This window comes from Eurosta solidaginis, chromosome 3, assembly GCF_040869045.1.
Source record: "Eurosta solidaginis isolate ZX-2024a chromosome 3, ASM4086904v1, whole genome shotgun sequence".
In the NCBI taxonomy this organism is placed as follows: Eukaryota; Metazoa; Arthropoda; class Insecta; order Diptera; family Tephritidae; genus Eurosta; species Eurosta solidaginis.
In genome coordinates this window covers 130,447,169-130,473,086 of record NC_090321.1, presented here as the reverse complement: position 1 = coordinate 130,473,086, position 25,918 = coordinate 130,447,169, and the positions used below count along the sequence as shown (strand labels likewise).

The 25,918-nt window shown below is 35.8% G+C and overlaps 1 protein-coding gene across 10 annotated transcripts in view; it reads left to right on the top strand.

Annotated features, from left to right (window-relative positions):
* The window catches only part of LOC137244275 (synaptic vesicle 2-related protein), a 2,198,928-nt gene that overhangs the window by 218,576 nt on the left and 1,954,434 nt on the right, over positions 1-25,918 (top strand). For 9 of the 10 annotated variants that reach the window (XR_010950874.1, XM_067773028.1, XM_067773020.1 and 6 more), the window contains one exon: positions 20,614-20,738. Coding sequence is in view for 8 of the 10 variants with exons in the window: in XM_067773028.1 (XP_067629129.1) it covers positions 20,614-20,738 (125 nt within the window). In the remaining 2 variants the exon portion in view is untranslated. Of the gene's footprint in view, positions 1-20,613; positions 20,739-25,918 lie in introns of those variants that run through there. The other variant, XM_067773019.1, reaches the window with a different exon arrangement.

The window sequence follows — 25,918 nt, the reverse complement described above, 5'->3', positions numbered from 1 at the left end:
TGGTACCTAAAAAATCTCTTCCGGGCAAAGAAGAAAGAAGGTGGAGATTAGTGGTTGATTTCAGACAAATAAATAAAACATTAACAGCTGATAAATTCCCTTTGCCTAGAATAGATGATATTCTGGACCAATTGGGAAGAGCGAATTTCTCATGCCTAGATTTAATGTCAGGATTTCACAAAATAGAACTCACCCCAAGAGATATCACATCCTTTACAGCGGACAACGGTACTTATCGTTTCAAAAGATTACCTTATGGCCTCATTCCAGAAGATGATGACATTGGCATTCGCAGGTCTAAAACCATCACAAGCATTCTTATACATGGACGATTTAGTCGTATTAAGATGCTCTGAAAAACATATGATTAAAAATTTACGGGATGTATTCTCCACATGTAGAAAATATAATTTAAAATTACATCCGGACAAATGTCTATTTTTCAGCCAAGAAGTCACTTATCTTGGACATAAATGCACAAGTAGTGGAATTTTACCAGACCCAAGCAAATTTAAAATTTTTCAAAATTACCCAACTCCCAAAAGTGCCGATGAAGCAAAAAGATTTGTCGCATTTTGTAATTATTATAGAAGATTCATACCAAATTTCGCGGAATACGCCAGGATTCTAACAAGACTTAATAAGAAAATGTAATTTTCAATTGGACAGACGACTGCGAGAAATCTTTTAATTACCTAAAATTGCATTAGTTAGTCCAAATATCCTACAATATCCCAATTTTGATAAAGAGTTCTTTATTATAACCGACGCAAGTGGTTATGCTTGCGGTGCTGTGCTAAGCCAAGAATATGAAGGAAATCAATTACCCATTGCCTATGCCTCAAGATCATTTACAAAAGGCGAAATAAACAAAGCCACGATCGAAAAAGAATTAGCGGCCATACATTGGGCAATTATATACTTTAGACCATATGTTTATGGCACAAAATTCACAGTGAAAACGGATCATCGACCTTTAACGTATTTATTCTCAATGAAAAACCCTTCATCTAAATTAACTAGAATCAGGTTAGATTTGGAAGAGTATGACTTTGGGGTGGAGTACATAGCCGGAAAAGAAAATTACGTGGCAGACGCTCTGTCACGAATAGATATCAATGATTTGAAAGAAATGTCAGTACAGGCATGTAAAATAATGAAAGTTACGACAAGATCGCAAACTAAAAAGAATTCCAGTAATAATAGTAATAGACATGAAGAGAAGAAAAGTCACAAAGAGAACCCTCTAATATACGAAGCGCTTAATAAATGTGAAGTAAAAAGACTAGTCCAGCTTGTTTTCGATCCTCCGAAATTATATTTCAAAAAAGGAAAGAAAATTTGTAGTGAAATAAATATAGAAAATCAAATTGTTGAGGCGAAGATTGACTTAGGCCAATTCTTTACCAGGCTTATGGAAAAAGCCGGCAATTTGGGAATTAAGAAAATACAGTTGTCCTTAGGAGACAAATTGTTTAATTATGCTCGACTAGACACATTTAAGGAAATAGGTACAAAAGTTCTCAAAAATTTAACTACTGCATTAACTCCGGAGGTTGTGCATGTGACGGAAAATGATAAAGTTAAAAAGATTCTTCAAAAATATCACGATGATCCTGTTAATGGTGGCCACACAGAAATCAATCGTACAACTAATAAAATAAGACAAAAATATTACTGGAAAAATATGAAAAATGATATAAGAAAATATATAAAGAAATGCGATAATTGCAATAACAATAACATTTATTAAAATTTAAAAGAACCAATGATTTTGACTGAAACACCACCAAAGGCGTTCGAAACAGTACAAATAGATACAATTGGACCTTTACCAAGATCATTAAATGGAAACGAATACGCTGTCACTCTAATATGTGATTTGACTTAATACTTAATTGCAATTCCTATACAGAGCAAACATGCAAAAACTGTAGCCAGAGCCATATTCGAGAATTTCATATTAATTTATGGAAGTATGAAAACAGTAATAACGGATATGGGATCTGAATATAAAAATAGCCTGTTTGAAGAACTATGTAAACTTCTCAATATTGAGCACAAAACATCTACGCCGTATCACCACCAAACTTTAGGCATTGTTGAACGTAGCCATAGAACTTTCAATGAAGATGTGCGTTCATACATATCCATTAACAAAGATGACTGGGATGAATATCTCAAATATTTTGCATACTGTTACAATGCTACTCCATCTACAGTCCATAACTATTGTCCATTCGAATTGATATTTGGCAAAAAACCCCAGACTTACGATTTTTTACAAGAAAATACGGTAAGCCCATTGTACAATTATGAGGCTTACGATAAAGAAATTAAATATAGGTTACAAATAGCACAGGATAGAGCCTTTAAATTAGTAAAAGAGGCTAAAGAAAAACAAAAGATTAGTTATGATAAAAATATTCACTATAAGGAAATAAATATAGGAGATGTAGTGCTAGTAAAAAATCAATCAAGACATAAGTTAGATAATAGATATAAAGGGCCCTTCAGAGTAGTAAATATCGATGAAAACAACAATTTTACATTAAATCCCTATAAGGAAGAAGAAATCGATGAATATAATAATTTTACATTAATACCCTATAAAGAAGAAAATACTAATAATAAAAATAATGACACTTTAATCCCATCTAGAATAGGAAATGAGGATAAGGAAAAATATCTCAGTAACGTAGAGAATAGCAATATCATAAATAATAAGAAAATAAAAATACACAAAAATAGACTTAAATTAGTAGAATAAGAAAATGTTCAACCTGCAAACATAAAATACAAAAGTAGAATTAATTTATAAAAATAGAATGCTCATGCATTCTCCAAATGCATAAGAATTCTGAAAAAAAGGGAGATGTAGTGTAAACAGCCAACAATTTAATCCCAAATATTTAATTCAGTCTAATATGCTACCCTGCTCCAAAAATAGTCTAAATGTTCATCAACACATAAATATGCATTTGATAATTAATGCTGACATAGCCATTAAAACAGGTGTGTACAACACGCAACCAAACAAATTTGAATTCCAGCAGATTTGCAAGGTATGCATTTCACATAGAAGTCGCAGCTCAACACGGATGTGTAGGTACATATTTCGTGCCGAGTTGTATGTAGGTATGTAAGTATGTATGCTTAAGGTAGATATGCATGTAAGTATGTATGCTTAAATGTAAATATGTATGTAAGAATATGTTTAGAATAATTTAATATAAATAAGCTGAAATATTTGAATAAAGACACATTCGGAATTCACTCATCAACGTCTCAACTCTTTTTATTACTTAATAACCTTTTATATAACGTATCAAACAACAAGAACAAACGACACATCATGAAGTGCTACAGTTGTGGCAAAAGAGGCTAATTCGCTGCACAGTGCAAAGAACGAAAAACTTACACGTACAATACCAGAAAGGATGGATAGAATAAGATACGTCATTTCAATTTTTGTTTTTAATGTACCTGATTTGCGGGTATTAGAATATTGCCTTCTACACATTTTTAAGAAGTTTATATTAATATATATTGTGATTGTTCGAAAGAGGATGAATTGCTTAATTAACCCATTTGCGCTCTCTGTACTATATAAAAGACAGCAATACAAGCCATGCCTAAAACTTTGCTACGACTTTTATAACAAAACTATTTAGATGTGCAACCACCTTGTAATATTATCTTCGTTTAGCCTAAGATTACAGATAGATTGTTATAAAAGATAACTCCAGATTTTGATATTTGCACATGCAGTTTTCACAATGGAGTTAGTCAGAAGAAAAATTAGCGATTTTTCATTAAAATATTGGAATTACCAGTTAAATATTCATAATTTTAAAGTGTAAAAAAAAAAACAAAGCTAATCTTATTTAGTGCCGTGCGTGTAAATGTTTGTGATTTGCAGGATTTAGGAAATCATTTTGTCAACTGTTGCTTTTTTAGTACAATGGGCACATGTGATATGTATTTTCATGCACCGTAATGCGAATTTCTATGATGATTCTGAATGGGATGATAGTGATGACGAACCCTTGTGTAGCAAAAGAAGACGTTTAAATCCGTCTGACTCGCGGCCAAAATGGAAAAATGCACGCCGTCTTGCTCCTCCCAGTTTATGAATAATGATTGCTCATCGCGAAAAGTCGAAGTTATTGAACAGCTACCTAACCTTTCGTCGGTAGAGATTTTTGGAAAAAATATTTGATGAGGAGGTACTCCATTTGATTAAGCAGAACACCAACCTGTATGCTGCCCAAAATAATAGGCATGACTTTGCACTGGACGATGATGACCTACGGAGATTTTTGGGTATCATAATACTATCTGGCTATCATAGACTACCACGTGAGCGCCAATATTGGAGTTATGACGAAGGTCTCGAAGATTCTATTGTGTCGCACGTTATGTCACAAAAACGATTTCTAGAAATCAAGAGAAACTTTCACTTAGTTGCATCTACTTCCTATGATAAGATGTTCAAAATTAGACCCTTGCGTGACCTATTGATTCAAAAGTTTTGTCAGAACGGGATATTTCATGAGAACATTTTGATCGACGAATCAATGATAAAATATTATGGCCACCATCCCTCCAAGCAATTCATTCGGGGTAAGTCAATTAGATTCGGTTACAAAAACTCGTTAGCAGCCAGTTCTGATGGTTACTCCTATGTTTTTTGATATATTTTGCGGAAAAACATCTGTCACCTCAAAAGGTCATAGAGTTGTCAAATCGTTGTTACTAAATATGCCTTCGATACCTGAGGAACATACAATTTATTTTGACAATTTTTTACTAATTGTGAGTTACTGCGAGACGTGAAAGAAACTGGATATAAAGCAACTGGAACAACGCGTGAAAATCGCATTGGTATTCGTGGTAAAAATGGTGGTGGGTTATCTTCACATACATGCTTGATATGAGCATATCTAACACTTGGCGTCTACATACTTTATCTAGCGAAAATAGTTTCGACCAATTGGCTTTCAGAAGGCACATTGCTCGGAGCTACCTTAAGAACCGTAACGTCAACAAAGCTCGTCCATCCGGCTGTATCATAGCAGGTCCAAACAGGAACAAGGGAAATAACCCTGGAAAGCTTCCCAAACAGCTACGATATGGTTTGTGTCATACGCGAATAAAATGACAATGTACAGGATGCCAAAAAACGTTATGCATTGACAAAGAATGTTTTAAAATATATCACTCATAAGTGCCCGCTGAACTAAATAAAGTACACCCTCAAAAGTCAACTTTTATCACTTTTTCGTAAATTTGTAATACTAAACTTAATTAATGTGATTTGTAAGATGACAAAACTGCAAATAAGTATAAAATAATACTAACGGTCTTTGTTTGGGCGTAAATGGGTTAATACGATCCTTCAAAACAATCAAAAATTCCTCATGAAAATGTGTAGAAGCAATTTAAAACTACCCCTCAAATGGGACATTACAAATAAATTTCGCAAAAAGTATGAAATCACGTCTCTTATTCTATCTATCCTATATGAAAATACAATGGTGACAACAACAAAAGCAATGGATTAATTGCTTCGGTTAACAAACTTGTGTTACATACTGATGCTTGGTGTATCGACAGCGGCGCATCTTCCCACTTATGCAGTGACCGCGACAAGTCCTGCGAATCCGATGAGTATGAAAAAGGGATCATGCTTGCTGGCAACAACAAAATGTTAGCTTCCCCAGTTAGGGTAGCTTCCCCAGTGAGAACGCTAATTGTTATATAATGTATTAAACTATCCGGAGTGCTACAAAAATTATGCGTGAGAAATTTAAAAAGTTTACATCAGATTGTTAAGACAGAGTGACAAATCCTCACGTATATTTTTCTATACATGTAATCAGCCTTCTCTTGTATGTTCACTAAATTCTGCTGTTAAGCTTTCATATATTTTTCCCTTTTCAATATGCTATTCATATGCCATATATAACATCATTTATACAGCAATGAATGTCATAAAGCAGCTATGCGTTAGCGTTGTGGCATAAATAACATGTTATCTAGCTGTTACACTTATCCTATAGTCCTAACGCATCTATAACGAAAAAAAATAACACTTAAATTTTTTAAATAAAATTTTTATTAAAATGAATATTTATTTAAAAATTTGGAATATATTATTATTACTTTATTTTGTACTATATTTCTATTCTTTATTATATTTAGTTATAATATTATAATAAAGAAAAGTAAGTAATAACTAAAATCATTAATTGTTGTTTCGTTTAATACAAGGTTAGTATTTAATTTATTGAATATAAAAAAAATATTTTATTATATTATAAAAGCAAAATTTTAATAAATTTTTGCATTTCTATATATTTAGTACATTAAAAAAATTTAGTTAATTGGATAAAAATGGACAGTAAGGGAAAAACATTTAAATAGGGCATATTTTAGTAGTCATTAAGATTTAATATTTATAGGAAATTTTTTTTCAAATGCGGTTAGCATTACTTAGTTTATTAACAAGTCTAACCCTTAGCACTAAATGTGGTATTTAAGACGATTAAGGTAAACTAGATTTAATTAGTGCGGTTGTTATTAATAAAATTTAAAAAAAATTGTAAATAAATTATGATATACAACTACATAAATTATCTTTCAAATGGCAACGTAAGTTAATTAATAATTAAGTGCAAATCAAGTAATTAATTACATCATAGTTATAAAAAGTAATTAATTATAACGTAGTTTCTAAAAATCTCAAAAATTTTGTATTTTAGAATTTATAAGCTAGTTAAATTAATTATCTTATCTTTGTGTGAATTTATTAGTTTATAAAATTAACAAAATTTAATATTATAGTAAAACTAAGTTTATTTATTCAAATTAAAAAAATAAATTATTTACATTATATTTCGAATATATAGCAATTTGGTATTAAAAATGTTTCAAAGTAAAAATTGTAATTACGTTACAATTATGAATAAATTAATTACTTAGTTAGTAAACAGTTATCACTAATAAAAATAGTTATAAATTAATTAATTCATTCAATAAACAAATTTATTTTTAAAACCATTAATAGCACAATAGGTATTACTAGTTCTAAAACAAATAATAAAGTTAAAGAAGCAATTAATTAATAATAAATTAATCTAAAGTAAAGGCTTGAAAAAAGGTTCTCACTCTTTGGCAGCAGCTTGGCGAAGAAATAATTGTTTTTGTAGCTACCTGTTGTGGCTCAGCTCTATACATTTTCTCAATGTTTTCTCAAAGGCAGGGCGTCGTTCCAATTGAAATACGTCTACAAAAATATATAAAGAAAGAAATAGAGTATATTCTTTCAAAAATACAGTGCCACACATAAGTATTGGAACATGAACTTTTTGCACTATTCACCAAGCTTTGCTTTTCCAAATTGTTCAATAATAAAAATATGTGCCAATATACACAGAATATTTTAATCAATATTAATTATAATTTTTCACGGAAGCAAAACTTGGAGAACAATGCGAAAATACTGTGCCAATATTTATGCCCGGTACTGTATACTTCTGAAAGAAAAACTATGGGAATGGAATGGCTTTGTGATTAAAAATATAACATATAAGGCACATATCGTCGTCTCAGAATATACAAATAAATTATCCCTTAAATGCATGAGGTCAGCACCAAGTATGGAGACCAGGTTTCACCTATGTAAAACAACCCGCTGAACACGAAATGGATCACCATTTTAAAAATAAATGAGTCGTTTTCCGGAAAAAGCGGAAATAGTGCTTTTTTTATTTGTACCTTATATGGTACGCTATGCATTGTGAGTGAAAAATGGTGAATATTTTTTATAGGCAAATTATATTTCAGTGTTTTCAAATCAAAGGAAATACGTGTACATATTTACATAAATAAAGTCAATTAGTGAAAATACTTATAAATATACTTCGTATAATTATTTTATTTTTTATTTTTTATGATAAGCAAGAAAACAATTACGTTTATCATTCAGCCGGAGATGTACGTTACACTTTTCACATTTGTATATAGATCTATTGTTCACATTCTTATCACCAATAGTACACGTTTCGTTTGTGCATTTGGCACGACCTTCAACTACGGTATAATCATGGATGCCGTCGAAACGTAAAATTTTTGGGAGTCCACGTTCATCTTGCGCACGAGAGGCTGTTGTGTATACACCAGACCGATTTTGGTTTGTTCCCATATTCGTCAGCATGTAAGATATTTCCAGACGGAACGCCTTTTGAGCATATACCCAATAGGTGATAAAATATTCTAAGATACCAATTTCGGCTTTCAACACAATTTTTAAGCGACCAAGGTGGGAATCCATAAGATTCACACCTCCCATATGCATATTGTACTCTTTAATTATTTGGGGGCAAGAGATATTAATCACTCTCTTCTCTTTCTTATCCTACAACTATTATAGTTTGATCTACAACATTATCAGTATGTGGACTTAACACCAGTTTCATCCCAACGAAAGTGGAAACAAGGTTAACTACCTGATTCTCCTTCCCTGATATAGATATTATTGGTATACAATGTATTGTGTTTAAGAACTCTGCTGATACTCCTCGATTCATTTTCATCATATTATTTGTCTCTGGAAGTTTGCAATTTTTGATCCTATTTCCGTTGATGGTCCCAATACTGTGTATACCTTGGGTTCGTAAATAAATCAATAACGGTATGGAGGTATAATAATTATCCATGTAAATAATACAAATTTGGAAACGTGGAACCCCACGAGTCATGCGCACAACAATATTAGCCGAGGCCTTCAAATCAGGTTCTCCAGATAGTAAACAATGAGTTTCGCCAGTGTAAATTTCAAACTTGTATATAAAACCAGATACGTCACAAAGGGCAAAGAGCTTGAACCCCCATTGCTTGGGTTTGTTGGGGAGATATTGGTTCACAAAATGACGTTCACATCGTCATTGTTCTTTTTTTAATGAATCACTAATCGAATCTTCTTCCAACAATTCATAGTCGGTTTCGGCTTGATTTCTAATTTGCTTTGGTCCTGGTGTTTCATCCATTAGATCATCGAATGCATCTTCGGGATCATATTCATCAAAAGACACATTTCCGTTTTTGGGTATATCTGATCGTACCTGATCTTCGAAACCATCATATAGCATATTTGCCACTTCATCTGCATTATACCTCTTTTCTCCAATTATATATTCATTCATGACTGAAATAAAAGGACGTACAATGTGCAATTTTTTATTTGGCTTATATGCATGAAGTACCATATATGGTACATACGCAAAAAAGCCAATAAACTATAAATACCGTTTCATTTGATTACATTTCATTTTAATTCGCTAAAATAGACACTGATGTATTTACCTGGTATATTTATTTAACACTCCATAACACAATATATATTTTATTGAGGTATAAATTTCCCACTTTGATTTTATTGCAAAATTCACGTCCCTTTGCCACATCCGCTCACCGACAACTAACTATAAATTTCTGAAGGCTGTTATAATATTTACAAAAAAGCTAGATTTTTTAATTCCAATCTAGACTAAATAAAAATACAGTACATTTTAATTTGAAGGAGATATGAAGAAGTAAAAGGGCGTACCTTATATGGTACGCTATGCATTTAAGGGTTATATTGAGAGTAAACTAAATATTAAGTTAGTTACACAAAATGTGATGAAATTATGCTTTGCTCGAGGACACAGAGCCTTCAAGTGGCATCAATAACTAAAGGAATGGTTAAAAAAATAACGAATTTAGCTGTCTTACATCAAAACCGACGATATGAATCTTAACGTATAAAAATACCAAATAAAATTTCATTAATAAGCATCATCTTATTAACCGCTCTTTTTTGCTTCCTGCCGTCTAAGTTAAATTAAATTATGACATCGTCTGAAATGACTTTTCGGAACACCTGGTCGACTGTTGAATTGTCTCCTTTAAGTTTATATATTCTCTGTGAATTTTGAAAATTTTAAATATTTTACTCAACAACGGTCTACTAAAGCTACCGTTTCGTTTGCATATTCTTTTCATTTTAATTTGTCTTCGAAATCAAGTAACGCGTCTATAGTGGAAACGACCCATAGAATGTCGTAGCTTCGCTAAAAACACATTGCATTCCCTCAGTGATTGATTTTGTGCCATTATTGCAGATCTATCATAGATCTAATGCATAAATGTGAGTACGAAGTATGAAATATGTATATATATATACTCTGTTTCATTTTTATAACGCCTGAATATCCATGTTTTAAACATTAATATAATTAATTACCTACAATATTTTTCTCATAGAAATTTTAGTTTAAATCGGTATAAATCTTTGTTCTAAGCTTTATGTGTATATTTTAAAATTTATATAACGTTGGTTAACATTTTTAAAAAACTTTCAAACCTCTCAAATAAATAATTTGAAAATAGGGTTTCGTAGCCCATTCAATTTTATTATAACTAGGTGCAACTTTCAAGTGGTTTAGTAATCTCCTTGAAACTACAAACCCCTATTTTCACGCTATTTATTTTAGAGGTTTGAAAGTTCTTCAAAAATGTTTACAAGGTTCTAGAAGTTTTAAGTATACACATAAACATGCAAATTCTGATGGGGTTATAAATATGAAACGCAGTATAAATAGACATTTAACCTATTTTAGAAAGAATGTTAGAAAAATTTGAGAAGGTTCAAAAAATCTTCATTGAAATTTCCAAATTGATTCCCAGAATTCAAAAATTTTTTTTGAAAATGCAGCTTTGATTTCAAAGATTTCAGCAAATCAGTCAGAGTGTTCTGTGAAACGCTGTTCCTTGTTGCCCACTGCTTAATCGCAACAGAGGTAGCATTTATGTTTGGAGGCGCACTTATATTAAGCTGGTCTCTTTCACTGCACAAACTAACACTTTCCCGGCCACCCTCTGAACATAAAGACACCACTTCAACACTTTTCACCACATTGCTAACGTCGGGAATTACATCATCTCTATCCTTAAATATTTTGCCGCACTAACCCCAAACAATTTGTTTTCCTTCCATAAGGCGTTTCGTGGTAATTCTATACGACAGCATGACGCTGTTAATACGCGCCCAAAAATATCGAGAGAGGTGTCAAACGACGAGTCTTGACATCAATATTAATAATCCGAAGGCGGAAAAGAAAAATTTGAAGTCGTTCAAAAGATATTAACGAAAAACCGAAAAATTACCCGCTGGTCCCTCCGAAACGGGGGGTGGGATCCATAGTATTTTTTCGTAGAACACCTTTCTATATTGGCGGCCTTCGGCCGCGCTTACAAAAAATTACCGGGTGGGTGCAACACCGGTTTGGAGACAAAACTATATCCGCGCAAAACACTTATGTTCACCTATTTTTTTTTTTTTTTTTTGTGGGTACAACAACATAACAACAAACACATAAAAATCGCCAACTTTAACTGCAAAGATCTCCGGATAGATTTAAAATTTTTCTCTTCCGCCTTCGGATTATTGTTTCGAGGTCAATACGTGTCTTTTAACACCTCTCTCGAGGACGAGTATTAGCAGTGTCATGCTGTCGTATAGAATTAACCGTTTCGAAATGACCGCATTTTTATTTTGGCAATAAATACACTTTTTTAATCACTCAAATATTAAATTTATACATAAGTTTACATGCCTGTTTTCTCCACTTCTGAGGTGTTTTTCTTGAATTTTTTTTTTGGTCCGCACAATTTGCGGCTGATAAGTTTTAAAAATTTTCACAATATAAATTATTGATATCAATTCTTACTTAGATAAGTGTAATACAAGAGTCTTTAAAAGTAACCGGGTTTGACATCCAGTTAATTGCCATCTTGCCCGAATCAATTTTTTGGTAGATTATTTTACGTTTTACGTTTCTCTTTGATTCAATCAAAGTAAAAAAGCAATTGATGTTTGAACGTCATAAAATCGACCAAAAATTGGCTTGGTAAAAAAGTCGGTATCGAAATACACGTTTTGACTCGTTATCAATAATACCAAAGCCGGAATTGAAAATATTGCTTTTGTCAAAATATATTCAGAAAATAACTCCGGATCCATCCAAAACCGGTATCCACGATATTTTTGGCGAGAACAGTGCACTAGCGGCCTTAGAACGTACCTAGTGAAGTACCAAACTACAATAAATTCTTCAAAGCACATGTGCCAATCGATATAAATGTATCGTGGAATGAAAATTTTGATAAATATGAGGTGAATATAAGTTCACGCACTTGCAAATTGCCAATGGGAAAAACTCTTAACATAGTACAATGATTTCTCAACAAAGTAAATTACTACTGATTGATGCAGCTAAAACTCAAAACAATACTAAACTGTTTTCAGGGAATTTGTAAAATAGTAGCAAAGTGTTATGGTGAGATAACTTTTGACTGTGGTGAAATTTTTATTCATATCTGTCAAAAATTTTCATTCCAACGAGAGAACGTATAACTATAGAGAACCGCGAACAGATCGAATAGAGGGAAACAGTAAACCATCAAATCGCGGGTAGGTAATTGGGGACATGTGGCATTAAATCCGTCAATTCCAACGCTAGAAAAATCAATTGTCTCATGGAATCCAATTGTTGTCGAAATCGGATTTGACACCAATAAATATTTCTGCCATTGGTTTCGAAATTTTCGCTCGATGTTCAAATTAGATTTATGGACTAAAACTAAATATAATTCAACCACCAAACCAAAATGTTTTGAATTCATTGCGGTAGTTTTCATTGCCTTTATATTCGATTCCTACAACAATCGGACTCCATGACACTCCTGAATATTATTTTGATATAATAACCACAATTTAACTATTTTTAAACGTTTTTAATTATTTTTAAATGTTTTCAATTACAAACACCTCGTTTTTTCCTAATATTCAAGAAGGTAATGTGGTGAATTACCTACCGGCAGTTTGACAATTTCTTTTGCTGTCCATGTTTGATTATTCTCTACAGATATACGTCTCTGATTCCAACATACTTTTCTACTGCCTTGTAAAGACCCTTGGTTTCATTGTGTAATTATTACAGGATTTTTCACATAGACGACAATTTCGCAGTAAAAATGTTGATTTAAATAAGTAAAATTGTACAAACTTTGATGACGCATTACATATTGGTTATCTTCCAGCATCTGATCAACAATAATAACAACGACACGTTGCATCCGATTTTTCGTTTTTTAAAGTTTTACCATAAAGTAAAATATCACCATCCATACGATTTTGGCATAACCGGTTACTTACTTCCTTAATTGGCGCTTAACCGTCTAAACGGTTATGGCCGTCCAACAAGGCATGCCAGTCGCTCCTTCGCTCCGCCAACCGGCGCCAATTGGTCACACCAAAGGAGTTTAGATCGTTTTCCACCTGGTCCTTCCAACGGAGTGGGGGCCGCCCTCTACCTCTGCTTCCAAAGGCGGGTTTCGATAGAAACACTTTCTTAGCCGGAGCATCATCTTTCATTCGCATAACATGGCCTAGCCAGCGCAGCCGCTGCGTTTTAATTCGCTGGACTATGTTGATGTCTGCGTATAGCTCGTACAGCTCATCATCTTCTTCGGTACTCGCCATCGCCAACGCGTAGAGGTTCACAAATCTTTCGAAGAACTTTTCTCTCGAACACTCCCAAAGCCGCTTCATCTGCTGTGGTCATGGTCCATGCTTCTGCCCCATATAGAAGGACGGGTACGATAAGTGACTTGTAGAGTATGATTTTCGTTCGCCGAGAGAGGACTTTACTTTTCAATTGCCCACCTAGTCCAAAGAAGCATTTATTGGCAATATTGATTCTTCGCTGTATTTCAGTGCTGATGTTGTTGCTAGTGTTGATGCTGGTTCCCAAATAAACGAAGTCATTTACTATTTCGTAGTGATGGCTGCCAACAGTAGCGTGGTTACCAAGGCGCGTATGCGCTCACTCTTTGCTGGATGACTGCAGGTACTTCGTTTTGCCCTCATTCACAACAAAACCCATTTTTACCGCTTCTTTTTCCAGTTTGGAGTAAGCAGAACTAACAACTAACTTTAGGCCAATGATATCAATGTCATCAGCATATGCCAGTAATTGCACGCTTTTATAGTATATTGTTCCAGTGCGGTTAAGTTCTGCAAGTAGTATAATTTTCTCCAGCATCAAATTAAAGAAATCGCACGATAGGGTGTCACCCTGTCTGAAACCTCGTTTAGTTTCGAATGGCTCGGAGAGGTCCTTCCCAATTCTGGCTGAGCTGATGGTGTTGCTCAACGTAATTTTGCACAGCCGTATAAGTTTTGCGGCGAAACCAAATTCAGATATAGCGGCATATAGGCAGCTCCTTTTCGTGCTGTCGAAGGCGGCTTTAAAGACGACGAAGAGGTGATGTGTGTCGATTCTCTTTTCACGGGTGTTTTCCAAGACTTGGCGCATTGTGAAAATCTGGTCGATGGTAGATTTACCAGGTCTGAAGCCGCACTGATAAGGTCCAATCAGCCGGTTCCCGGTGGGCTTCAATCTATCGCATAATACACTTGAAAGGACCTTATATGCGATATTAAGAAGGCTGATTCCACGATAGTTGGTGCATTTTGCAGTATCCCCCTTCTTGTGGACTGGGCAAAGAACACTAAGATTCCAACCGTCGTGCATGCACTCGTCTCCCATATTTTGCTAAGAAGCTGCTGCCCACGGCCTTGTTGTTTTTCAATCTGGTTATTGCTATTCTAACTTCGTCATAATCGGGCGGGGGACATATATTCCATCACCATCGATTGCGGGATCGGGTTCTTCATCTCTGCGCTGTGAATTACTGCCTCAATTTAGGAGAGTAGAGAAGTGTTCCCTCCATAATCTAAGCACTCTCTGGACATCAGTTACAAGGTCGCCGTTTTCGTTCCTACAGGAGTTTGATTTTTTCTTCCTGAAAATGCGTCTCGCTTTCCTTTTCAACTCACGATAGCGTTCACACACTTCTCTTGTCGCGCTCGCTTTTAACGTAGCCCTGTAGGCAGCGTCTTTTCTTTCGGTTGCAACGCGGCATTCTTCATCGTATCAGTTGTTTTTACGTGGCCGCCGGTAACCAATGTTATCCTCGGTGGCAGTACGAAGTGCTTTGGAGATATGCTCCCACTGCTCCTGTATTCCTTCAGAATGAGTTGTGCTCTCAGAGAGCAGGTATGAGAGTCAAGTTGCGAAATCATTGGCAGTCTGTTGTAATTGAAGCTTTTCGACGTCTAGCTTTCCATGTGTTTTTTGTTCCTTGGTTTTAGCCGAGTTGAGGCGGGTGCGTATTTTGGCTGCAACGAGATAATGGTCCGAGTCGATGTTAGGTCCTCGGATCGTGCGCACGTCTAAAACACTGGAGGCATGCCGCCCGTCTATCACGACGTGATCGATCTGATTGCGAGCATTTCAATCAGAAGACAGCCATGTAGCTTGATGTATCTTTTTATGCATGAACCTCGTGCTAGATATGACAATGTTTCGAGCACCGGCAAGTCAATCAGCCTCAGTCCGTTAGGAGAAGTTTCATTGTGTAGGCTGAACTTTCCGACTGTAGGGCCAAAAACACCTTCTTTGCCCACCCTGGCATTATAATCGCCAAGCACGACTTTTATATCATGACGGGGGCAGCGCTCTTATGTGCGTTCTAATTGTTCATAAAAAGTGTCTTTCACCTCATCGTCTTTCTCCTCTGTCGGCGCATGGGCGCAGATGAATGATATATTAAAAAATTTTACTTTTATTCGGATAGCGGCGTCCACAGGCGTGAACGCCAGCACTTGGCGACAAAGTTTCTCTCCTAGCACGAATCCGACGCCGAAACTGCGTTTATTCGTATGGCCACTCCAATAGATGTCACAATTTTTGATCTTCTTTCTTCCTTGCTTCGTCACACGCATTTCTTGGATGGTGGTGATATCAGATTTTGCTTTGACGATGACATCAACCAGCCGGGTATCTGCACCAATCCTATTCAGGGAGCGGACGTTCCAGGTGCATGCCCTCAATTCATAGTCCTTCAAACGTTTGCCATGGTCGTCATCAATAGAGAGTGTATTTATCCGAGGCTTGTTGTTATATTTCATTGGATTATGGTTTTACGTGGCGAGTCCCAAGCCCAGTGCACAACCCGCTCAGCGGGGGTGAAAATATTACTTGCACGTTTATATAGAGAGCCGCTGGCTCCAAGGCAGACGCCCGCTTGCAGCCGCACCTAGAGGTGTACAGACGCTGCCGATGAGATCTCGCCCGGCTAGCCCTTAAACCGATTATGTCAGAGTGGCCTAGCCAGGTTGTCGCCTTTTCACATTAGCTCACCGCTAAACGGATGTTTAACGGCTACCCAGAGGATACTTGGCCGCAAGCGACCGGCAGTAGTGAGCTGCTTGAACCGCATGCAAAAGAATCGCTCTGGCCATTCCCAGGTGAATGACGGTCAAAGATTTCCCCACTTTCGTGGACTTCTACACGTGGCTCCACCCTCCATAACCGGTTACTTTGGTTTATTATACAAAGCGAACATGGCAATGCCGTCAGCAGTGACATAATTATTTCTTTTTATCTGGGAAGAAAGCAATCAAATGAGTGGGAATGCATACAATATACGAATGGACAATAATGCTAAATTATATTTCCCCTTCCCTCTCTGACATTCAGCCAGAACCATAGCAGAACCATACAAGATGGTAGCATGCTGACATACCTAACAACATAAATAAAAGTTCCATGTACTTTGTTTTTGTAAATCGATGGACTAATGTTAAAATCGTAATGCGCCGGAAGTTGATGTAGCAAATCATATTAAAAAAATACAAATCAGCTGTCACCGTGCTACCACCTGGTGTAGTTCCGCCTTGACCAAAACAAACTTTTTTGTTATAGAGGAGATGGCAACTGAAGACTTTGCAATTGTATAAGTGAATGCGTTAGGTGGTTTTTGCTGGGTCGTTGTTTACATGTGTATGTATGTGTGATTGCTTGCTTTGTTGTTGTTATGCATATATTTCTTAGCAGCATATTGCTGTACGGCGCCCATCGTGGTGTGATGGTAGCGTCCTCCGCCTACCACACCGTATGCCCTGGGTTCGAACCCCGGGCAAAGCAACATCAATTTTAGAAATAAGGTTTTTCAATTAGAAGAAAATTTTTCTAAGCGGGTTCGCCCCTCGGCAGTGTTTGGCAAGCGCTCGGAGTGTATTTGTGCCATGAAAAGCTCTCAGTGAAAACTCATCTGCCTTGCAGATGCCGTTCGGAGTCGGCATAAAACATGTAGGTCCCGTCCGGCCAATTTGTAGGGAAAATCAAGAGGAGGAGAGGAGAGGAGGTTTAAAATTATTCACAAAAAACTGATGAAAATAGCGCAGGAAAATATTAGCGTGCTCATTTACTACATTTATTTCATAAACAAATTTATTTTTTGTTTGAATTCGTGCACAAATTTTCCAAAATATAATCTTCTTTTGAAATAGCGATGAAAAAATTATTCAAACTAATAACGCAATTGATTATTTTCAAAAGAACATAGAGAAGATTTTGGTTAGTGTCACCTCTTAATATTATTTGGGTATGTTCAGCAATTAAATACCTTTACCTAATAGCCGTGTTTTTTTTTTTACACGCGTATACGTTTACGTTTACGCGTAAAAAAGGCTTATCCTCGCTTAGATAATGCTTAGGAGACCCGTCTAGCGGCAACTAGCTGCAGAACATGTTGTACCGAAAAACGGTGACACAAACCTCTGGTGGCCATAGTATATAACATATAGCTGAATTGGTTGCGATGAATAGGGGACACACACCCTTGGTAGAGGTGATATGTACATAGAATTAGTGTAGAGGTGAAACATAGACACATATTTCAGTTGCATCTGAGTATAATGCGTATTGAAATTTAGTAGTACTAATTTTATGCGCAGCAATTTCAGAAGAGTAGATAAAGCTTGACGCTTAGCAGTCCATATAAAGTTTAAGCGTAAACGTCTATAGATGTAAAGAAAACACAGCTAATGATCGCAGTATTTGGTTTCAATACGAACTTGTAAATGTTTGGGCTTTGGTGGTAGAAGTGGACTAAAAAGTTGGTGGATCTACCAATAAAGTGGTAAAGTCCGTGCACTGATCGATATGCTAATATTCGTCACAATATCATACACGTGTATACCCATGGTATATAGAGAAGGTAACGAAAAGACCGATGAGTTGGTATAGGAGCGTGCAGCACTCGACGAATCGAGCCATCAAGTAGAAAAGGCGTGGACAGAAGCGTGGGTCTGCAAAACGCTGAGATCATGTGCATATCCTACGATATTAGACTTACGTACCTGCTCATATCTTAAAAAGAGAAGACTTAAGGCTCATGATGGGTATACCAACTACAAATACATTGCCTTCCGGCGTTACGTCTTTATATTTTAGGCCTCTTCAGTAACATCAGATGTAGGAAGTGCGAGCTGCGGGGAGAAACGGTTGAGCACGCGGCGACAGAGTTGCCTGATGTCGAGGCAGCAAAAAAGCTAGGCCCCAGAAAACTCTTAGTATTTGCTAATAGGACGGAGCTATTTTTAAACGGTTATATTTAGCTTTACTCTAAGTAGGAGAATTAGATTTTATGTAACAAATTATCAGAAAAGTGTTCTTGTAATATTGCGGCACTAAATGAACTAAATAGAATGAGAAATAATAGGCAATTAAATAAAAACTAGAAACTTGAAAATAAAATTATTTAAAAAATGTTTTAAGTTAAACTAAACCGTTGAAAAGAATACTTAGATTAATTAATAATAATAGCAAAAAGCTAGAAAATAATTAGGTAGGTCCTAGGTACTAGACATCACACTTTTCATCAATCTAGGGCGTTGAACAGACAAATAAATAAAAGCGTTGGGCGCGTGAAATTTCTAAAAACGTGAGGCGCAGCGGAACCTGATTAAGGTTCAGTTGGTCTTACTATACGGTGAGCGGTTGACTATCAATAGAAATTTGACGCGACCCCGTTTTTATTTATTTGTCTGATCAACGCCCTAGATTGATGAGGAGTGTGATGACTAGTACCTAGGACCTACCTAATTATTTTCTAGCTTTTAGTATTATTATTACTTAATGTAAGTATTCTTTTCAATAAAACCGTTTAACTTAAAAATTTTTTTAAATTATTTTATTTAACATATGTAAGTCATTGTACCTTTTTGGATTTTTCCATTTGGTCATTCAACAAACTATTGTAACGCTATGGACACATTTAGTTTATGTGGGGTCTTTGTTGACCGGCCAGTTAAACCTAACCTAACCTGTTATTTCAACATTTGTATATAACCTTATTTCATTTAAACTGTTAATTTTTTGTACACTAATTCTTTTCTATTTCAAATGTCACAAGTTAACAACAAATCATAAGCATATTATAACAATCTAGTGGCCTATACTCAATTTCAATTCAAATTCAATTCAAATGTTAATTTTTTGTACACTAATCCTTTTCTATTTCAAATGTCACAAGTTAACAACAGATCATAAGCATATTATAAAAATCTAGTTGCCTATACTCAATTTCAATTTCAGTAGCTGTAACAAACCACAATTTAATAAATAAAAATGATTTTTTTGTGTGTCTAATTCCATTTTTTATCAAAGCTAATTAGTATTTGCTTTTAGCACCACTTATAACAGCCTTTCCAGCTGTCGTTATTTTTATCGAAAGCCATATGGAATATACATATCTTAGGTCCTTAAATCAAATCGTAATACATCCTTGTAACTCTAATTTATGTATATAATATATATGTAAATATATGTATGTACATGTTAGGCTATTTTTAGGCATTATAACGTCGTTTCAATAGTGTTCTTTTTCGATGCAAATAAAGGTAGTGTTTTTGTTTGCCACTCAGAGAAGCGAAAAGTGTTAGTTTTCCATCAGAACAATGGACTGTGCCAGTCTTTCACACTAATAAAAAACTGTGTTAGTTTTCCACGCAAAACGCGATAGTCCTCCTGGCGAAAAATGAAAGGTGTTATTCTCATTGAACCGACGATATAAAATTCATATTTTATATGTGTATTTTAGATGATTTAGACTTCGCTCATTAATTCGTGAGTCGGTAGTTTGTTCAAGTTGAATTGATTTTTACGAAATTCCTGCAAACAATCGTTAAGTTAGGTTGAACTTTCCCGTCCATGAGGACCTCACATAGACTGAATGAGTTCGTAGAGTTGCCAGAAGTTTATTTAACGACCAAATTGAAAACCCTATTAATAACCAGGACCTATGTTATAAAATAACACCTGATCCAATTTTGGACATTGCACCTGTTAGTAAACAAGACCATATCCATCTTCAGCGGTGGCTGTCAACTCGACTTTAAATGTCCAGTTATGAATATCCCGAAGCGCCCAATCGAGTTTTACGGGTCCCTCATCGAACCCGCCTGAGCAGTTGGTTGATGACCAACGTTCACAGCAAAGGTGAAAGCACCCCAAACGAAACACACGTAAAAAATTATCACCTTACGACCTTACCGGAAAGGTGTGAATACTATTATCAAGAAAATAAAATTACATGTGTCATACTTGGACGGGACACATTTTTGATATAAATTTCTACTTTATTTTATTTTAGGAACTTTATAATGTATACCACTGAACTAAATACGCAAAATGAGTACGACGATAAATTGGAGCAATATATGGTTAATCATATCGAGCTACTAAATATTGAAAAGGAGCTTGAAATTCATTCTAACGGTGAGTATTACCAGAATTGAACCGATTTCCAATTTTTTCTAACGGTGAGTATTACCAGAATTCAACCGATTCCCAATTTTTTTCAAACTCGGTAATTGGCCAGTGTGTAAAAAATCGGCTTAAAGCACCTATACACACCATAAACGAATGCGCCAAGAATTGGTGCATTTGTAATCGAATTTGAAATAAAGTTAGATGAGGTAGCGCTTTTGAAGTTTTTCGATTTATTACATTTCTCTCATATTTCGCTACTAGTGTTTGGAGTATTTAAAACTATTACCTGAGTAAACGACTACGCCGGAGTAAAAATTTAATTTTCGGAGTATATTTGTTCTTCCTTTTTGAAACCGGGCGAACAACTAACATCAAATTGATTTGGTGGCTTAGCAATCCCTTCTATTGTGTTTTTGCCATGAAATGTTTGAAAGACGAACCCGATTGCCGATAAATTCGATAAATTCGAGATTTTGAAGGATTTCGTCTATTTCATTTAACATTTACGGTTTAACTGCCTTGACTCGGTTACATGTCATTTGCTTGATGGTATAAATTAAATCATTTAAACAAATTAAACAAAGTTAAGGCAACTGCAGTTTCATTGTGTAATTCGCGGTTCGAATCTCGGTGAAACCTTTGATAACATTACGAAATTGCCTGATGATGAATTCGTGGCGGTTTTCGAAATGGTACCATCGCAATATGCCAGTAAATGTTTCTTTTTTTTCTTTTCAGTTTCTCTTAGAAAAACATAAAATTTGAATATTCAAGTATTATAGGCCGTTAAGCTCATGAATTCTTAATAATAAGTATAAATTGAACACCCCATTAAAACAAACAAACTTAAACAAAACTAATTGAGTCCTACTCCAAAGATAGCATGTCGGCCACAGTAAAAAGATAAAACGGAAAACCAAATAAATAAATATAGCTATGACTAAGAAGCTCATGTTGACGGAAACGAATGCTTTGCTGAAGTCTGTCGATTACTAATGATACATTTTTTTTGTTAGAGTTTCGTGGAAGGAGGAAAGGTTTTATGCATTGACCGGGATTCTTAGGCCGGCTAGAAATTGAGTTAGGTAAAATAAGACCTCTCCGTGTGGTCCGGTCCTGTTCGGGAATTACTTCTCTGGTCCAATTTCCTACGGTGCTGTTGCTCCACTGTTCTTGCCATCGTCGAATCGATTCTTCTCGAGTCTGTATGGCAACAGCAGCTCTACTCGCTTCCAATCTGCTGTCGTATACAGCCGAAGCTATTCGCAGTGCCCTTCTACGTTGGACAGAGGTGAGGGGATTCGGTTCGTCCGGTTTCATTGCGCCCGCCCAGATTTCTGCACCGTATACGAGTATAGAGCCCGAGGCTGATTCAAGAAGCTTCGTTGCACATGGCTTTGGACCCCCTGTGTTTGCCATTTATCTACTCAAATTTGCTATTCTGTGCACAGCCCTTTCGCAGGCTTCTCGTACGTGCTTTTATAAGGCGAGCTAACAGTCGAACTTCACCACTAGATATTCCCTTAAAGTGCGTGTTTCTATTTGCTGGTCCCCAACCGCTATATTAACGATAATGGGGATACGCCTCTTCGCAATGATGACGATCTCCGTTTTTGTTTTTACTAGGTGAAGACCGTGATGGGACAATTTATTGACACTGTGCATGGGCTAGTATAGTTTAAGCTGTGGCAGCTTCGCTCAGTTATAACAGCTGCAATTTCGTCCGTGAAAGCAATTAGTAATATGCTTTCTGGCATGTCCAATCGAAAAAGACTGTCGTCAGTAAGGTTCCAGAGATCTGGGCCTACTACCAAACTTTGGGCTGCTCTGCCTGATATCTTAACCATTTTTTGTCCGTGTTTGGTTTCGTGGGTTATATACAGGTAGCAGGTATTGATGTACCCTTTATTCCAATGCCTAAAGCATATCGGCCCACAGGGCTGTTTTGAGTTCTTGTTCGTGAAATGGTTCCATGTTGCAGTCTTTTTCTGTAATGTGCCCTACTCTCTGAGTGGTTGGGTGCGAAAGGGAACGCCCACGATGCGCCTCACGTTTTCCTCGTCCATCATCTGCTTTGGTGAATGGAAATTTTTCCTTGCACCAAGGAATCTCGATCCACTTCCTTGCAAAGCCATTTCCAGCATCCAAGTTTTCTTTGCTTAATGGCACCGTCGACATCTTTCTTCAATTTATCCTACACTTCCGACTTTTGGAGTGCCTCAGGCTTGCCGCGCAAGTTGCTAGCCTTCACAGCTCCGCGATTTCTATGTTCCAGCAATATACTTGCTTCATTCATTTCCAAGTTCCTCTACGAGTTATAAAAGCATTTTTATGAAGTACTGAGTAAAGTATCGATACTTAACCTCAATAATTTTCCCCGATACTTTACGAAGTGCCGATGATTTCAAGATTTAAGTTCAACGAAGTACAGTCCATGAACGCAAATATGGTATGCTCATCTGAGTTCAAGATATCTTCGACGATGCGTTAAAAGCTCAGAAACGACTTTTTGATACTGGTGGAATGGGACACGAATTCTGAGTGTGTTTATTGTTCAACAACACTAAAAATTCCTAAAAACAGAACCTGCTAACTGCAACAAAATTATAAGAAGCACCCATATATGTAATACTCCTATATTGCTGCTACAGGCTAGGTACACTGACAAACATCAGAGTGCGGATATATTGCTGTTGAAATGCTTTTGTATTCAATAATCGAATTTACCTAAATTTAAGTTTTTTCTTGTCGTACTTAAGCTGCTACAATCACAAAAAATTTGTACGCTGTTTTGTTTTGATTTCGAATTCAAAACTTATTGTGAGCATTTTCTATTAGCAATATAGGATCATTACGTATATGGAAGCAGCTAACTTTGTTAATTGCCAAAACATTTTACAATGTAGAATGTTGAGTGATGTTTTCATTCCATTGAGTGTTTTCATGCTACTGTGAAATTCTGTTGAATGGAGTAAGCAGCTGGGTAAGGCTTTTTCAACTGAGTCCCGTTTTCACCTAAGTCAATATTGTGCTATGACATTTGGTCAGCGCCGAGTTTTGTGGTTGAGAAGAACACTGAGTGAATTTCGTTGTAAAATTCTGCAGTATTTTTTAATTAGCAATTACAAATGTTTGGATTGTTTTGGGGAAATTAATTGTTTATACGAAAGTAAGCGTCCGAACGGGTTAAATTTTTTAGATATACATTCAAAGGACATTCAAGTACAGAGTAATTTTTTTTTTTGCAAAAATTGTTTTTTGTTTTTGTTGTTGGTTTGCAATAAAGGGTATAGCGGAAAATATATGTTGAGTGTGCCCCCAGATTGTAACCTATATCGGAGGTTATGTTATCCATGCACTTTTCAGGACCGGCTTGCCCTTTGACCTGGAGATATTAAGCAAAATATGCGTATAAGTAACTTTTTTTCAAAAAATTATATCTCGGAAACTAAAATTGCCTGAGGATCAACACGAGGCTTTAAGCCATTTAACGAGGCATGTTACCCAATTTTTTTTAATTCTAGAAATATATCTTTCATTAAAAATGTTAAAGGACAAAAATATAAAACAATTTTTTTTTGTCACGATCCCCGGGAGTTACAATGACTAAAAAATATATGTTAGTCGCCTTAATATCCGCTCTTGCTCTAAGAAAGTTCGCGACGAAAAAAATTGGGGCAACAGTTTGGAAAAAAATATAATGTAAATTACCCGCAATAACTTTCCATTTTATTAAAGTAATTCCTTCCAAAACGTTCACTGTGGAGAGTGGAAATATGTAGGTATATTCACGGCGCGACCAGTCTTTTGTAAGTAAAAATTGATACTTCGTATTTTTCCTTTCGGGCGTATTTTTTTTTTTATTTTAGGAATATATTTTTCGTTAAAAATGTTAAGGAACAAAAATATAAAACTATTTTTTTCACGATCCCTGAGAGGTAAAATGACGAAAAAATTTATGTTAGTCGCCATATTGTCCGCTCTTGCTCATAGAAAGTGCACGAGGAAAAAATTGGTACAACACTCGAAAAAATTATGTTGAATAAAACACGCTTCTCTGACGAATTATTGTCTTCAGTACGAAAAGTGTTATTAACAATACAATATTTGCATTATTGAAGAATCATGTAAAGTACTGCATTAGGGCCTATCAAAATTTATGGCAAAGTCATTTGTGGTGCATATTGTGAATGGCTTACACAAATTGGTATTTTTTTGACCAGAGTACGATTTTCTTTGGTAATACTTATTGATACATTTTTGGTGGCTTATACATATACATATGTACCGTCTACAAATAATATGAGCTGAATACTTTCAATATTGAATAATTTTTTTGCAGTTTCGCTTGACCCCGATATAAGGTGCTGTCTAGTAACTGCGTTATATCCGAAATAATAATATTTTTCAAAACTTGATTAACTTTAGAACTTTATTCTGAAACTTGTTGAGATAAGCCAAAAATACTAGACATTGTTTGGTTTGAGTTCCCGGTCTTTAATTTTAACAAAAATATAAATAAAGCTTGGGTTACAGAATGTGTTTGATATACTTTCCCAAGAAAACCCAGTCAAAGCTTTCTTACTTACTTACTTAATTGGCGCTTAACCGTCTAAACGGTTATGGCCGTCCAACAAGGCGCGCCAGTCGCTCCTTCGCTTCGCCAACCGGCGCCAATTGGTCAAACCAAGGTAGTTTAAATCGTTTTCCACCTGGTCCTTCCAACGGAGTGGGGGCCGCCCTCTACCTCTGCTTCCATAGGCGGGTTCCGATTGGTCGGAGCATCATCTTTCATTCGCATAACATGGCCTACCCAGCGCAGCCGCTGCGTTTTAATTCGCTGGACTATGTTGATGTCTGAGTATAGCTCGTACAGCTCACCATTAAATCTTCTTCGGTACTCGCCGTCGCCAACGCGTAGAGGTCCATAAATCTTTCGAAGAACTTTTCTCTCGAACACTCCCAAAGCCGCTTCATCTGCTGTTGTCATGATCAATGCTTCTGCCCCATATAGCAGGACGAGTACGATAAGTGACTTGTAGAGTATGATTTTCGTTCGTCGAGAGAGGACTTTACTTTTCAATTGCCTACCTAATCCGAAGTAGCATTTATTGGCAAGATTGATTCTTCGCTGGATATAAGTGCTGATGTTGTTGCTAGTGTTGATGCTGGTTCCCAAATAAACG